Below are 17504 nucleotides of genomic sequence, written 5' to 3'. Positions count from 1 at the left end.
CTTTAATTTCTTTTTCATTTATTTCTGCTCAGATCTTCATGATTTCTTTCTTTTTACTAATTTTGGGGTTTTTTTGTTGTTCTTTTTCCAGTTGTTTGGTGTAAAGTTAGACTGTCTATTTGATGTTTTTCTTGTTTTTTGAGGTAGGATTATATTGCTATAAACTTCCCTCTTAGAACTGCTTTTGCTGCATCCCATAGGTATTGAGTTGTTGTGATTTCATTGTCATTTGTTTCTAGAAATTTTTTTATTTCCCTTTGATTTATTCAGTAACCTGCTTGTTATTTAGAAATATGTTGTTTAATCTCCATGTGTTTGTGTTTCTTACAGTTTTTTTCTTTCTTGTAATTGATATCTAGTCTCATAGCATTGTGGTTGAAGAAGATACTTGATATGATTTCAATTTTCTTACATTTACTGAAGTTTGATTTGTGACCCAAGATGTTGTCTATCCTGGAGAATGTCCCATGTGCACTTGAGAAGAACATGTATTCTTCAGCATTTGGTTGGAATGATGGTCCTGAAGATATCAGTGAGATCCAACTTGTCTAATGTATCTTTTAAGACTTGTGTTTCCTTATTAATTTTCTGTTTTGATGATCTGTCCATGTGTGATTGGGGTGTTAAAGTCTCCTACTATTATTGTGTTACTGTCAATTTCTCCTTTTATGTCTGTTAGTGTTTGTCTTGTGTATTGAGGTGCTCCTATGTTGGGTGCATATATGTTTACAATTGTTATGTCTTCCTCTTGGATTGATCCCTTGATCATTGTATAGTGTCCTTCCTTATCTCTTGTAATCTTCTTTATTTTAAGGTTTTTTTTTTTCTTTCTTTTATTTATAAAGAAAATGTGTTTTTTTTTTTTTTTACATGTACATGTGTTCCCCATACTGAACCCCTCTCCCACCTCCCTCCCCATCCCATCCCTCAGGGTCTGATATGAGGATTGCTACTCCAGCTTTCTTTTGCTTCCCATTTGCATGGAATGTATTTTTCCATCCTCTCACTTTCAGTCTATATGTGTCTTGAGGTCTGAAGTGGGTTTCTTGTAGACAACATATATATGGGTCTTGTTTTTGTATCCATTCAACCTGTCTGTGTCTTTTGGTTGGAGCATTTAATCCATTTACATTTAAAGTTATTATTGATATATATGTTCCTATTGCCATTTTCTTAATTGTATGGGGTTGATTTTGTAAATCTTTTTCTTCTCTTGTATTTCTTGACTGTATAAGTCCATTTAACATTTGTTGTAAAGCTGGCTTGGTGGTACTAATTCTCTTCACTTTTGCTTTTTATTTCTCCATCAATTTTGAATGAGATCCTTGCCTGGTTCAGTAATCTTGGTTGTAGATTTTTCCCTTTCAGTACTTTAAATATATCCTGCCATTCCCTGCTGGCCTGCAGAGCTTCTGCTGCAAGATCAGTGGTTAAGTATATGGGGTTTCCCTTGTATGTTACTTGTTGCTTCTCCCTTGCTGCTTTTAATATTCTTTCTTTGTGTTTAGTTTAAACTTTCTTTGTTAGTTTGATTAGTATGTGTCTTGGTGTGTTTCTCCTTGGGTTTATCCTGTATGGAACTCTTTGTGTCTCTTGGACTTGATTGACTATTTCCTTTTCCATGTTGGGGAAATTTTCAACTATTATCTCTTCAAAAATTTTCTCATGCCCTTTCTTTTTGTCTTCTTCTGGGACCCTGTTATTCGAATGCTGGTGCATTTGATATGGTCCCAGAGGTCTCTGAGACTATTCACAGTTCTTTTCATTCTTTTTACTTTTTTTTCTGCTCTTCAGAAGTTATGTTCACCATTTTATCTTCCAGCTCACTGATTTGTTTTTCTGCTTTAGATATTCTGCTATTGATTCCTTCTAGAGTATTTTTAATTTCAGTAATTGTGTTGTTTGTCTCTGCATGTTTATTCTTTAATTCTTCTAGGTCTTTGTCAATTGATTTTTACATTTTCTCCATTTTGCTTTCAAGGTTTTTGATAATTTTTAGTATCATTATTCTGAATTCTTTTTCAGGCAGTTTGCCTGTTTCCTCTCCATTTATTTGGACTTCTGTGTTTCTGGTTTGTTCCTTCATTTGTGTAGTATTTTTCTGCTTTTTCATTATTTTTTTTAACTTGTTGTGTTTGAGTTCTCCTTTTCTCAGTCTTCAAGGTTGAATTCTTTCTTCCTTTTGGTTTCTGCCTTATAAGTTTGGTCCAGTGGTTTGTGTGAGCTTCTTATAGGGTGAGATTTGTGCTGAGTTTTTGTTTGTTTGTGTTTCCTCTGATGGGCAGGGCTGAGTGAGGTGGTGATCCTGTCTGCTGATGACTGGGTCTGTATTTTTGTTTTGTTTGTTGTTTAGATGAGGCGTCCTGCACAGGATGCTACTGGTGGTTGTGTGATGCCGGGTCTTGTATTACAGTGGTTTCCTTTCTGTGAGTTCTCACTATTTGATACCCTCTAGGGTTAGTGCTCTGGTAGTCTAGGGTCTTGGAGTCAGTGCTCCCACTCCAAAGGCTCAAGGCTTGATCTCTTCTGCTGTGAACTGGGACAGCAACCACATCTCTTGGGGTTTTAGTTTCCTTCTTCAACCTCCATAAGCTTTGGTTCCTTCATAAGTGAAACCAGACCTCTCAAGACACTGGGGAAGGCAGTTTTTCTTAGGCAGGACACTGAAAGGACCACCTCTCGGAGCTCACTGTCTTCCTGGAAACTCAGCCTATTTTTATTTTTATTTCCATTACTCTAGAGGGTGAATCATAGATGATCTTGCTGTTGTATATGTCAAAAAGAGTCCTGTCTGTGTTTTTGCTAACAGTTTTATAGTTTCTGTTCTTACATTTACATCTTTAACCATTTTTAGTGTATCTTTGTGTATGTTCGGAAGTGTTCTAATTTCATTCTTTTACCTGTAACTGTCCAGTTTTTTAATTACCACTTAGTAAAGATACTGTCTTCTCACCATCGTGTGTTCTTGCCTCCTTTGTCAGAAACAAGGTGCCCATAGTTGCTTGGGTTTATGTCTGAGCTTTCTGTCCTGTTCCTTTGGGCCGTATTTCTGTTTTTGTGTTGGTACCATACTGTTTTGATGACTGTAGCTTTGTAGTATAGTGTGAATTCAGAAGGGTGATTCTTCCAGCTCAATTCTTTCTAAAGATTGCTTTGGATATTTGGGGTCTTTGTGTTTCCGTATGAATTGTGAAATATTTTATTCCTGTTATGTGAAAAATGCCATTGGTAATTTGATAGGAATTGCATTGAATTGGTAGATTGCTTTGGGTAGTGCAGTCCGTTTTTGCAATACTGAGTCTTCCAGTCCAGGAACATAGTATCTCTCTCCATCTGTTTATGTTTTCTTTAATTTCTTTCATTAGTATCTTACAGTTTTCTATATAAAGCTCTTTTGTCTCCTTAGGTAGGTTTATTTTTTATTGTTGCAGTGGTAAATGGGATTGTTTCTTTAATTTCTCTTTCTCATTTTTCATTGTTAGCATATAGGAATGCAAGTGATTTCTGTATTTTGATTTTGTATCCTGCAACTTTACTAAGTTCACTGATTAGCTCTAGTAATTTTTTTGTCTGACATGTTTAGGATTTTCAATGTGTAGTATCATGTTTTCTGCAAACCATGAGAGTTTTACTTCTTTTCCAGAGTGGATTCCTTTTATTTCTTTCTTCTCTGATTTCCATGGCTAGGACTTCCAAAACTATGTTGAATAGTAGTGGTGAATTGGCACCCTTGTCTTAGTCATGATCTTAGAAGAAATGTTTTTAAGTTTTTCACCATTGAGAATAATGTTTGCTTTGGGTTTATTGTTCAGTTAGGTTCAGTTGCTCAGTCATGTCCAACTCTTTATGACCCCATGCACTGCAGCTTGCCAGGCTTCCCTGCCATCACCAACTCCCAGACCTTACTCACATTCATGTTCATAGAGTTGGTGATGCCATCCAACCATTTCATCCTCTGTTGTCCCCTTCTTCTCCCACGTTCAATCTTTCCTAGCATCAGGGTCTTTTCAAATGAGTCGGTTCTGGTATATGATATATGGCCTTTATTATGTTGAGGTAATTTCCATCTATGTCCATTTTCTGAAGAGTTTATCATACATGGGTGCTGAATTTTGTTAAAAGCTTTTTCTGTGTCTGTTGAGTTTTTTGTCTGTTAGCATTTGGTTTTTTTTTTTTTTTTAGCATTTGTTTTATGTATTGAGGTGCTTCTGTGTTGGGTGCATAAATATTTATAATTGATACATCTTCTTGGATTAATCCATTGATCATTATGTGGTGTTCTTCTTTATCCCTTGTAATATTCTTTATTTTAAGGTCTATTTTGTCTTATATGAGAATTGCTACTCCAGCTTTATTTTGATTTCCATTTTCATGGAATATCTTTTTCCATACTCTCACTTTCAGACTGTATGTGTCTCTAGGTCTGAACTGGGTCTCTTGTACACAGCATATATATGGGTCTTCTTTTTGTATCCATTCAACCAGTCTATGTCTTTTGGCTAAAGCATTTAAGTCATTTACACTTAAAGTAATTATTGAGATATATGTTCCTATTTGCATTTTCTTAATTGTTTTGGATTTCTTTTTGTAGGTCTCTTCCTTCTCTTGTATTTCCTCCGTATAGAAGCCCCTTTAACGTGTGTTATAAAGCTGGTTTGGTGGTGCTCTTTAACTTGTGCTTGTCTGTAAAGCTTCTGTTTTCTCCCTCAATTTTGAATGAGATCCTTGCTGGTAGAGTATTCTTAGGTGTAGATTTTTCCCTTGCAGTACTTATGCTGTGTCCTGCCATTCCCTCCTGGCCTGCTGAGTTTCTGCTGAAAGATCAGTGGTTTACTGTGTGGGGTTTCCCTTGTGTGTTACTTGTTGCTTTTTCGTTACTGCTTTTAATATTTTTTCTTTGTTTTTAGTCTTTGTTAGTTTGATTTATGTTTCTCAGCGTGTTTCTCCTTGGGTTTATCCTGGATTGGTATCTCTGTGCTTGTTGGAGTTGATCGACTATTTCCTTTCCCATGTTAGGAAAGTTTTCGACTATAGTCTTTTCAAAAATTTTCTTAGACTCTTTCATTTTCTCTTCTTTTTCTGGGACCCCTATAATTCGAATGTTGGTGCTTTTAATATTATCCCAGAGGCCTCTGAGACTGTCCTTAGCTCTTTCCATTCTTTTTTCTTTATTCTGCTCTTTAGCAGTTATTTCCAGCATTCTGTCTTCCAGCTCACTCACCTGTTCTTCTGCTTCAGTTAGTTATTCTGCTATTGATTCCTTCTAGAGTATGTTTAATTTCAGTAATTATGTTGTTCGTTTATGTGTGTTTGTTCTTTATTTCTTCTAGGTTCTTGTTAAGTGTGTTCAGTGATTCTTGTATTTTCTCCATTCTATTTTCGAGGTTTTGTGTCCTCTTTACTCTTGTCACGCTGAATTCTTTTTCGGATAGTTTGCCCATTTCCTCTTTGTTTATTTGGTCTTCTGAGTTTTTACCTTGTTCCTTCATTTGCAGAGTATTTCTCTGTCTTAATTCACTTTTTCTAACTTCCTATATCTGAGGTCTGCTTTCCCCAGGCTATAGGGTCACAGTTCCCCCTTTCGGTCTCTTCCCTTAGTGGCTGGATTGGGTTCAGTGCTTTGCGTAGGCTTCTTGTGGCTGTGTTCTGGTGGGTAGGGCTGGGTGAGACGGCATGTCTGGCGTGTCTGTGGGAAGCCTGTCTGCTGTTTTTTTCGTGTTGTTTGGGTGAAGCATCTTGCACTGGGTGCTTCTCACAGTTAGATGAGGTCAGGTCTTGGACACACGTGGATGCCTTCGTGGGAGTTCCCAGTAGTTAACACCCCCTGGTGTCAGGAGTTCTCTGCAGTCTAGTGTCCTGGGCTCAGTTTCCCCAGCCCAAAGGTTCAAACCTGACTTCTGGCCAGGGAACCAAGATCCTACAGGCCATTTGTTATGGCATTAAAGAAGATTAAACGAACACACTAAAACAAACAAAAAATGAACCCCAGACAGAAGATAAATGGACAGTCAGCCAATAATAACAAAAACAAAGGAACACACACACACACATACACACACACACACACGAAACCCCAGAATAGTCCAAAGAAAACAAAGTACAAGACAGTGACCTGGCAAGCAAAGAAAGCCAGGAATTATATCAAACAATTAAAGACAAAACTAACTAAAACACAAACCAGAAAACAAGACCAAAGGAGATTACCAACTAGGGAACAGAGCAGAGAAAACCAAACAAACTAACAAGCATGGTGAAATAGAGAAAAGGAAGAAAACAAAAGAAAAATAGAACTATATATATAGAAAAAAAATTATATATATATATATATACACACACATGTTCTTTTCCTGCTGAAAAGAACATATATACACAGTATATATATGTATAAATACAAGTATATAACATATATACACATATATATACAAGTATATACATATATACAAGTATATAACATATATACACATATATATACAAGTATATACATATATACAAGTATATAACATGTACAAGCAGATGTATACAAGTATGTATATATACATATATATATACACATATACAAGTATATACAAGTATATAACATGTATATATGCAAGTATATATACAAGTATATACATACATACAAGTATATAACATGTATATACATATATACAAGTATATAACATATACAAGTACATATATACAAGTATATACATATGTACAAGTATGTATATATACACATATATACAAGTATATACATATATACAAGTATATAACATGTATAAATATATATCAGTTCAGTCGCTCAGTTGTGTCCAACTCTTTGTAACCCCATGGACTGCAGCATGCCAGGCTTCCCTGCCATCACCAACTCCCAGAGCTTACTCACACTCATGTCCATCGAGTGGGTGATGCCATCCAACCATCTCATCCTCCCTCTGTCGTCCCCTTCTTCTCCCACCTTCAATCTTTCCCAGCATCAGGGTCTTTTCCAGTGAGTCAGTTCTTCACATCAGGTGGCCAAAGTAGTAGAGTTTCAGCTTCATCACCAGTCCTTTCAATGAATATTCAGCACTGATTTCCTTTAGGATGGACTCGTTGGATTTCCTTGCAGTCCAAGGGACTCTCAAGAGTCTTCTCCAACACCACAGTTCAAAAGCATCAGTTCTTCAGTGCTCAGCTTGCTTTATGGTCCACCTCCCACATCCGTACATGACTATTGGAAAAACCATAGCTTTGACTAGACGAATCTTTGTCAGCAACGTACTGTCTCCACTTTTTAACATGCTGTCTAGGTTGGTCATAGCTTTTCTTCCAAGGAACAAGCATCTTTTAATTTCATGGCTGCAGTCACCATCTGCAGTGATTTTGGGGCCCAAGAAAATAGTCTGTCACTGTTTCCATCATTTCGCCATCTATTTGCCCTGACGTGATGGGACCAGATGCCATGATCTTAGTTTTATTGACTGTAGAATTTTAAGCCAACTTTTTCACTCTCCTCTTTCATCTTCCTCAAGAGGCTGTTTCGTTTCTCTTTGCTTTCTGCCACATGGTGTCATGTGCATATCTGAGGTTATTGATATTTCTCCTGGCAATCTTGATTCCAGCTTGCACTTCATCCAGCCTGGCATTTTGCATGATGTACTCTGCATATAAGTTAATAAATATATATATAGCATATATATAAACATATATATAACATATAGAAACATACATACAAAAATATAACATATATGTATATAACATAAATATAAACATATATATAAAAGAATAACTACAGCAGGAAAAGAACAATATGAGAAACAAACAAAATTTTAAAAGGAAAAAGAAAATACCCCACAGAAACCCAAAAACTCAACACAGAGGTAGAATTATATAATGGAAATAAAAAGTGTGATTTTTAAAAAAGTTCTCAGAAGGTTGAACAAAGTTAATAAAAAAAATAAATAAACAGCGACTACAACAACACAAAATATAGAAGAGGAAAAAATCCAGAACAAATCAAAATATAAGCATAATAATAAATATTTTTCTTGGATCTCAGCTGTCAGTATCCTTCTCACCACTGTGAGTCCCAGCCCACCTCTGCATCCATAGGAGGCCCTCCAATACTGGGCTGGTCTCTGGACCTTCCGTGGGGACAGCTCGTACTGTAATCTCGCCCTACTCCTATGCGTTTTTTCCTCCACTGTCTACCCCTGCTAGAGCTAGGACATTTTCTTTTGTGAGAACACTCACTGTCCTTTTTATATATTCCATAGATACAGAGTCCACCTAGATTGTGTGGATTTGATCTATATCTTCTACAGCTGGTGGGAAGGTTTTCAATCCTCTTCCTAGCCACACTGCCTCTGGGGTTTAACTGTTGTTTTACCTCAACTTCTGCGTGTTGGTCATCTACAGGAGTTGGAGGACCATGCGTGGGAGTGGCACAGCTGCTTGGATTGTGGGGACCCTGGCAGCACCAGGTACACAGGGGTGCCGGTGGCCACAGAAGCAGGAGATAGCGCTATTAGGGTTTTCTCTATGGGGTCACACAGAGTCGGACACGACTGAAGTGACTTAGCAGCAGCAGCAGCAGCTACATTTATAAATATCATAGTCCTTGAATGACAGACCGCTAGGATTCTTTCCTGAGTACAGACAACTTACAAGCCTTCCCAGTTTAAATCTTAAGATTCTCTCACTTGCATTGTGCTTGACAGTAAATGTTTTCTTGCATTCCTGTAGGTTCTGCTTTGTCAATAGTTTATAAATTGAATGTTGCTACTCTCCACTCTCCCTTCAGGAAATAGATAGCTTTACTACTAATGCTTCCATGAGCTCAGTGAAGGCCCACTGTTTGCCAGAACATGGTGGAGCATCCTGGCTGTTGAGGACATCATCAATCACAGCAAGTAGCTGGCTGATCTCTCCTAACAAGTGTATTTTCTGTTTCAGTAGATGGTCAGTTTTTAAGAAGTCACGGTAATATCTTTATAGAATGGGTTGAGCTACTTTTGGAGGTAGACATAAAACCCTGAAATGTTTTTTTTTTTTTTTTTTCTTCCCTTGCTTATTTTACAAACTCTTTTTGGAAAGGGGCTTATTCTTTTAAGGAGATTTTAGAAAACTGCATACAACAGTTTTCCAAAATGTAAGGTATTATATATTTAGAATCTTTGTTTTCAGGATATTTTGCTTTTGCTTAAATGATAAATGATCACAGGAAAAATGAGCCTTGGAAGTTATTTGTTCCAGAGAAGTAAGAAAGCTGGCTTCAGGATGCATATTTCCAAATAGAGTGCTAACTGGCTATGGGATTCCTGGAGCCATATCCCAGTCTGGCCAGGCATTTTGAGGTGTTCAATCTCAATTAGTTCATCAGGCTCTCTCATACATTTCAGCAGGGATGAGAGTCCATCCTGCTTTAGAAGAAAGGACGCTGAGATCCAGACCGACTGACAATGTGGTTGGTGAGTGGCCGTCAGAATTGGAATACGGTTCTTTAGGTTCTAATCCATCCTTCCTCTGTGGGTGGATTCCTCCTGGCCCCGGTGCAGTGGAACCTGGCTCTGTGCCTTCTTCCCACTTTTCTCCATGCTGCCATCTGCCTGTCTATGGGGTTGCCTCTGACAGCCCAGCCCTGTTGGGGAATATTCTGGAAAGCACCCTCACTCACCTTTACAAATGCCCATTTTGACCACATCTGCAACGCTTAAGCTGTCTGGCAGTACCCTGAATCCTGCTGTTTATGCTGATTTGGAAGCTGGAATCAGTACGCTAACTGTGGCTCTGCTGGTAGACTTTCGCTTGGTAGAACCTGGCTCTCCATGCTGGGTGGGTTCCAGCAGAAATCTCCCTCTGCATGTCCTACCTGGAGAACCTAATCTCCATTTTCACCACTGGGTCTCTCAGATGCTTGTGCAAGGTGACTTTAACACTGGTGCTCAGTTACCCAGCTTTTACTGGAGGAGAGGCTCAGCAGTGGAAAGGATCAGGACCCCCCAGTCCTCTTTCAGTTTTGCAGTTAATGAAATTGTCTTACAATTAATGAAACATGACTTGTGTTCTTCATATTATTCAGCTGTAAAATGATATGATGATGTGTTAGCTTTGGTGAGGTACCATATATATGTGTTGTTGCTCTATTGATAAAAGCTCTTGTAAAAGTTCAGCTTCCAAAAGTAGTGAAGAAGTTGCCTGGATATTAGCAAATTTCAAGAATTTAAATGGTAGGTAGCTAGCGCAGTTTAACAGAGATTTTTTTCTTCTGTCTCAGGAAATATAACTGTAACATTTTCTTAGAGAATATTTTATAAAGGAACAAACTGGGTTAATATTTAAAAAATAGATCTTATTTGAGTGGCTTTAGTGATAAGTGATGAAAGGTCATCACCAGAATAGTCAACAATCACCAGTGGGTTTACTAGACACCCCAGCAAGTGCTGGGAAGAGACTAGGGGTGATCTGAGTAAGAGTGGGTGGAGAAGGGCGACCTTGGCATCTTTGGGCAGCAGGAGGGGAGGGTGTTTTTGTAAGTCTCTTGTGTTAATCCCAGCTCCCTCTGTGTGGTTGCTTCCAACAAAGTGGTAGCCTGTGTAAGAGCTCCATGATGGAATTCAGGGAATCTCTCCAAGCTTGAGAAAGTGGGTTTTTTAAAAATCCTTTTTATTTTTTTCTTTTCTTTTTGCTTCAAATGTGCTTTATTTTTAAAAGATAGAACCTGGAAATAACCTAGTGTGTTACTCACTGAGCTGTGTCCAGCTCTTTGCAACCCCATGGACTGTAGCCTGCCAGGCTCCTCTGTCCATGGAATTCTCCAGGCAAGAATACTGGGGTGAGTTGCCATTTCCTTCTCCCGGGGATCTTCCCAACCCAGGGATCGAACCTGGGTCTCCCACATTGCAGGCAGATTCTTTACCATCTGAGCCACCAGGGAAGCCATGGAAACAACCTAAATGTTCGTTAACGATGGATAAGCAACTGTATAACATCCATACACAGGGAAACATTACTCAATGCAAAAAGGAACAATATGTTGATATTCCCGACAACAGTAAATAATCTCAAAACAATTATGCTTACTGATAGAAGGTAAAAAAAAAAACTCATACTGTATTACATTTATATAAAATTCTGGAAAATTCAAACTAATGTATTATGAAATGAAATAAATCAATAGTTGCATCTGGATAGGGAGGACAAGAAGAGATCATTAAGGGGCATAAGAAAATTTTTGTGGGTAATGATATGTTCATTACCTTAATTTTGTGATATTATAGGTACACACATATGTTAAAATGCATCATATTGTACAATTTAAGTGTTGTTGTTGTTTAATCACTAATTTGTGCCTGACACTTTGCGACCCCACTGACTATAGCCGCTAGCCTCCTCTGTCCATGGGAGTCTCCAGGCAAGAATACTGGAGTGGGTTGCCATTTCCTTCTACAGACTTTGTTTTTTGAATATGAAAAATATTTACATGATTCAAAAATCAACCTATATAAAACAGTATACTCGGGGACTTTCTTGGTGGTCCAGTGGTTAAGACTTCGTACTTCTACTACAGGGGGCACAAGTTTGATCCCTGGTCAGGGAACTAAGATCCTGCATGCCACACAGTGTGGCCACAAAAAAAAGTATACTCACAGAATCCCCATTCCTGCACCAGCCTCTGCCACTCCTCTGCCACCTCCCCTGCAGGACAAGTATTCTCATTACTTTTCACCATACCTTTCCTGTGGTTCTTTTTGTAAAAAAATTAACCAACTGTACAAGTTTCCTTTTTCATAAAAATTAGTGTGCTACAACAAAGGAAACTATAAGCAAGGTGAAAAGACAGCCCTCAGATTGGGAGAAAATAATAGCAAACGAAGCAACAGACAAAGGATTAATCTCAAAACTATACAAGCAACTCCTGCAGCTCAATTCCAGAAAAATAAATGACCCAATCAAAAAATGGGCTAAAGAACTAAACAGACATTTCTCCAAAGAAGACATACAGATGGCTAACAAACACATGAAAAGATGCTCAACGTCACTCATCATCAGAGAAGTGTAAATCAAAACCACAATGAGGTACCATTACATGCCAGTCAGGATGGCTGCTATCCAAAAGTCTACAAGCAATAAACGCTGGAGAGGGTGTGGAGAAAAGGGAACCCTCTTATACTGTTGGTGGGAATGCGAACTAGTACAGCCGCTGTGGAGAACAGTGTAGAGATTCCTTAAAAAATTGGAAATAGAACTGCAGTATGACCCAGCAATACCACTCCTGGGCATGCACACCAAGGAAACCAGATCTGAAAGAGACACGTGCACCCCAATGTTCATCGCAGCACTGTTTATAATAGCCAGGACGTGGAAGCAACCTAGATGTCCATCAGCAGACGAATGGATAAGGAAGCTGTGGTACATATACACCATGGAATATTACTCAGCCATTAAAAAGAATTCATTTGAATCAGTTCTAATGAGATGGATGAAACTGGAGCCCATTATACAGAGTGAAGTAAACCAGAAAGATAAAGAACATTACAGCATACTAACACATATATATGGAATTTAGAAAGATGGTAACGATAACCCTATATGCAAAACAGAAAAAGAGACACAGATGTACAGAACAGACTTTTGGACTCTGTGGGAGAAGTCGAGGGTGGGATGTCCAGAGAGAACAGCATTGAAACAAGTATACTATCAAGGGTGAAACAGATCACCAGCCCAGGTTGGATGCATGAGACGGGTGCTCAGGGCTGATGCACTGGGAAGACCCAGAGGGATGGGGTGGAGAGGGAGGTGGGAGGGGGGATCAGGATGGGGAATACATGTAAATCCATGGCTGATTCATGTCAATGTATGACAAAAACCACTACAATATTGTAAAGTAATTAGCCTCCAACGAATAAAAATAAATGGAAAAAAAAAATCAGTGTGCTACATGTGACCTTCTTAAATTGCTTTTTCACGGCACTGCATTGTGCAAATCATTTCATTCAGGTTCTGAGAAACTTCCTTTTTGTTGGCTGCTTAGTCCTCCATTGTATGGACATACTGTTCCCTATCTGATCAGCCTGCTGTAGGTATGCATTTACATTGTTTCCAGAATCTCGTTGTTAGAAATAATGCCACCGTACATAACCTTGTACATGTGGTGTTCCATCTTTGTGGAGAGGGAATCAGTGACAGAGAAAGGCAACCATAGTTTTGCAGAGATTGCTCTTCCTTCCCAACAGCCACGTGTGGGAGTGTCTGAGAGTTGTGCTGTCTCACAATTGAGGTTGTTATTTAACCTGCTGTAGCTCCGAAGCTCATGCTCCCATGGGTTCTGCTAGACACGCGTGTGCATCTTCCTACCACCTACGCTGCTGCTAAGTTCAGAGGAGGCCCAAACTGGGAACCCGCCTTCCCACGCCTCTCATCTGCTAATGGTGGAGCTGGGAGCATATCTGATGTCAGCCTGTCCTCCAGTCATACAACAACATGGGGGCATGGGAGGTGGGCAAAGCAAGTTCTTCAGGGTAATGTTGATTAATCTAGGAGAAACCACACTGTAAAGAAACATGGTTTTGAGCAAGATACCCATAAGGGGTCCCAGTGTTTAATCTGTAAAATGGCATTCCTCATACTGACACACCAAGAAAAAAATCCTAAAAGGCAACAATGATACTATTTTTGTTGTTCCCTTAAGAGTTAGGAGATGTGGTGCTTGGGTCCAACAATGTGGCTGCTTTGAATAGGAGGTCTTCAGGTAAAGGGCTGTCCCACAGCAGACACCGAGGGCAGCATCTCAGGTCCTGCCTGCTGAGGCCCTGCCAGCCCTTGCTCCTGGGCCCGTGGGTCTGAGTCTCCAGTGAGATGCCTGTGGGGGTGACCAGAGAAGCAATAAGTGGGGAGTTGGACTTGGCTCTGGTGTCCCAAGTTTCAGGACTGGCATTAGGGACACCATTTCTTGACTGTGTGGAACTTGAGAATTGAATTCCAAGAAAGTGTGTCTGTCTCTAGTGGTGATGGAGAATGAAGAAGAGACATTGGAAACGCCACCTGGAAATGAGACCTGGTTTCTCAATTTATCACAGAAGACTCTAGTGAAATGAATTTTAACTTAGGGTACAGACCTGAAATTGCTCTTCCTTGACAAAATAAGTTGATTTCTTTAACTGTCTGAACTTTGTTTCTTGAATTGGACACAAGCTAACCTAGTCTGAATTAAACTCATTTTCCATAAAATCTGGGTTACTTCAGGCTGCCCTAATGTGCTTCTTAGTGTCTTAAAGCATATATGTGTTTTTAAAATCCAGTGTTTCATGCTCTTCTCACAACTCATTGAATTTAGCCAGCCTGATACATGACATTAATACTCACCTCTCCCTTGGCATTCTGCTGTAGATTTGGGGTGTGTTTCTGAACTTCTGCAGCTGTCAGGCAGACTGAGGTAGAAGGGCATCAGCATACACCCCGGGAGAGGGGGTGAACAACACAGTTGGTCCCTGCCTTGCCCAAAGAGAGCTTTGCTTTCACTGTGCCTTTTCCTGCTGGTACTTCTGCATTGTAATATTTTGAAGATGTTATTTACACATGGGAGTCAATGAACTGGGTCATGAAAGTAGGAAGTTGTGTATTTTTTAAAAATAATGATATGAGTGGAGTAATTTTAGAAAACCCTTGCTCAACTCAGCCAGAGCATTTCTGCTTGGAGCTCTTGCTTGCAGTTGATGCCACTGGCTTTCTGCCACTTGTCAGGTGTTGGAGATAGTGAACCCCCCAGGGTGGAATCACATCTGCTCAGCCCTGACGTCTGGAAAATTCAGCCTCAGCTTCCTTGGAAAGCACAGGGAAGTCCCTCCTTTTCCCCCTCTCCATCTTTCTCATCCCTGGGAAGGAACGAGGGCAGGGCCCCCACTGATTGTATCAGGTCAACTCTGCCTCACAGATCTGGCAGGCATAGGTGCCCACTGGGGAATGTGCCTTTTGGAATCCTGTAGACCATTGAACAACATGGGTTTGAACTGCATGGCTCTACTTACACGTGATTTTTTTTCAATAGTAAATACAACAGCACTACATGATCAGTGGAGCCACGGTGACGGGGGGCCGACCCACAAGTTCAGTGTGAATTTTCAGCTTGTGGAGGGCGGGCGCTCTGAACCACCGCACCGTCTGAGAGTCAGTATATCCTGAAATATAGAGGTCTAGAAATGTTAAAACTCTGGGGGATGTTTTTCAAAAACAAAAATTAGGGGGAATCTGTGTAATTATTTCTAGCATCTTTAGATATTTGAAGTATCATACCATGTGAATTTTAAAAAATGGATTGTTTTTAATTTGCATTTTAATGAATTATTCATCCCCTTGTACTTAGAAAAGCTAGAAAAATGATAGGGAAATAGATGTTTTCTTCTCTTTCAAAAATTTTGAAGAAATAAAAAGTCATGTAGCGGGTGAAACTCCCTCTGGCTCATTGTCCCTTCAATGCCTGCTTTTCATACTTTAAGCTGCTTTCACTCATCCTTCCTTGTTTTTTTGCGTGAGATCTTCTCAACAGTATGCAAATGAGTTTTCACTGACAAATCTTTTCTTCCTTCTATTTCCAGTGCACAGAGGCCAAAAAACATTGCTGGTATTTTGAAGGACTCTATCCCACTTATTATATGTAAGTATTGGCACTTACCTGTGGTCACATCTTTCTCTGGGAATTATTTCTTTCATAGATCACAGGAGTGGTTATGGAATAGGGCAGACCCAGCCGTGGGAGGCCTCTAGCCCTGGTTTCACCTGCCTGTGCCCCTGAATGAGCGGGCACCCTCCCTAAGGACTCAGCCCAGCTGCCCTGAGGGCAGTGTAGCATTCTGAGTGCTCTGTTCTTTGAGGCATGTTAGCTTGTATGTGATTGGTGAGGGCAGAAGGTCTAAGCAAGGCCAACGTTGTATTGATGTATACACATCTTCCTAGGCAAAGAGAGCAGAGGTGGTTGGAAAGAACTCTGAGCTTGAATAGGGCAGGAAAAGTACTTAGTTCTGCTGTGAGTGTGAGAGAAAGAGAGAGATGCGCAATCACAAGGGTCGCCTGGCCCTGGCGGCTCTCTAGACAGGTGCAGTCAGCCCTGCATGTCTACAGGTTACGCCTCTTCCTGTGCCCTCAGCACTTGCCAGCATTGCTTTTATTAAAGCATTACTGTATTTGTTTTTCTGTATTTTTAATATCTGCTATGGCCGCCACTAGCTTCACTGACACACCTGCCTAGGTGGCCAGATTAACTGTCTAGATTATCAATTACTATTTTTGATTATGTTTTGAAGTTCCATAAGTTTCAAGTGGAATGCGCCAAAGCAATTTTTCCCCAAAAACCCTTGTATTGAATTTTGTTAAACATGAAAAATGTTAGTAATGCATATAATTGTTATAGCAGAAACATTATTTTCTAGTATATGGGGAGATTGAACAGGAGATACTATACATAATAGCAAAGAGGGTTATTTCTTAACTGGCCAAGATGTATATTTTTCTTACCTGTCATTCTTCAGTTTTTAATCTTGAAGAGACCAGTATATGTGGAGAAGGCTGCTGGGTTGTGAATGGGAATGGAATGCAGGTAAAGGGCAGGTTTTTCTGCCTTGGTTTCATATGGAATAGCAGGAGTCGTTAGTGCCCCACAGGGTGTAGTCCTGGCAGAAATACTCTGCAGCTGCAGGAAGACAAAATCTACTTGAAAGATAAAGTAGCAGCAAAAGGGCTTTGGTTCTGATTACAGAGTTGTCATCTTGAAGAAAAATGGTTGTGGGATAACAGGGAGACGAAAGATTTGGTTCTTAGTACAGTGAATTTTCCTTGCAAAGCTTTAGTGCTTTTTAAAAAAATTGTTTTACAATATTGTGTTGATTTCCGCCATACATCAACATAAACCAGTCATAGGTGTACATATGTCCCCTCCCGCTTGAACCTCCTTCCAGCTTCCCATCGCATCCCACCCCTCTAAGTTGTCACAGAGCCCCAGTTCAAGTTCCCTGAATCATATACCAAATTGGCACTGGCTATTTCTTTTGTATATGGTAGTGTATATGTTTCCATACTACTGTCTGCATTCATCCCACCCTCTGCTCCACCCTCTCCCGTATCTACAAGTCTGTTCTCTGTGTCTGCATCTCCATTACTGCCCTGCAAATAGGTTCATCAGGAGCATCTTTCTAAATTCCACATACATGTGTTAATCTTCGATACTTGTTTTTCTCTTTCGGACTTACTTCACTCTACGTAATAGGCTCTAATTTCATCCACTTCGTTAGAACTGAGTCAAATGTGGTCTTTTTTATGGCTGAGTAATATTCTGTTCCATACATGTATCACAGCTTCTTTATCCATTCATCTGCCAATGAACATCTAGGTAGCTTCCATGTCCTAGCTATTGTAAATAGTGCTGCAATGAATATTGGGGTATGTATGACTTCTTCAGTTATGGTTCCTCATGGTATATGCCCAGGAGTGGGATTGTTGGGTCATATGGTAGTTTTATTCCTAGTTTTTAAAGGAATCTCCATACTGTCTTC

General features: G+C 39.6%; 1 protein-coding gene across 2 annotated transcripts in view; it reads left to right on the top strand.

The window, feature by feature from the left end:
- VOPP1 (VOPP1 WW domain binding protein) overlaps positions 1-17504 on the top strand; it is a 146931-nt gene that overhangs the window by 62800 nt on the left and 66627 nt on the right. The window contains exons 1-2 of one of the 2 annotated variants that reach the window (XM_043885899.1): positions 9408-9431; positions 15555-15613. In XM_043885899.1, coding sequence (XP_043741834.1) covers positions 9423-9431; positions 15555-15613 — 68 coding nt within the window. In that variant the 5' untranslated portion in view covers positions 9408-9422. Of the gene's footprint in view, positions 1-9407; positions 9432-15554; positions 15614-17504 lie in introns of those variants that run through there. The other variant, XM_043885898.1, reaches the window with a different exon arrangement.

Source organism: Cervus elaphus, chromosome 24, assembly GCF_910594005.1.
Source record: "Cervus elaphus chromosome 24, mCerEla1.1, whole genome shotgun sequence".
Taxonomy (NCBI): domain Eukaryota; kingdom Metazoa; phylum Chordata; class Mammalia; order Artiodactyla; family Cervidae; genus Cervus; species Cervus elaphus.
The sequence above is the reverse complement of the archived record's forward strand: the minus strand, read 5'-3'. Positions and strand labels throughout refer to the sequence as shown.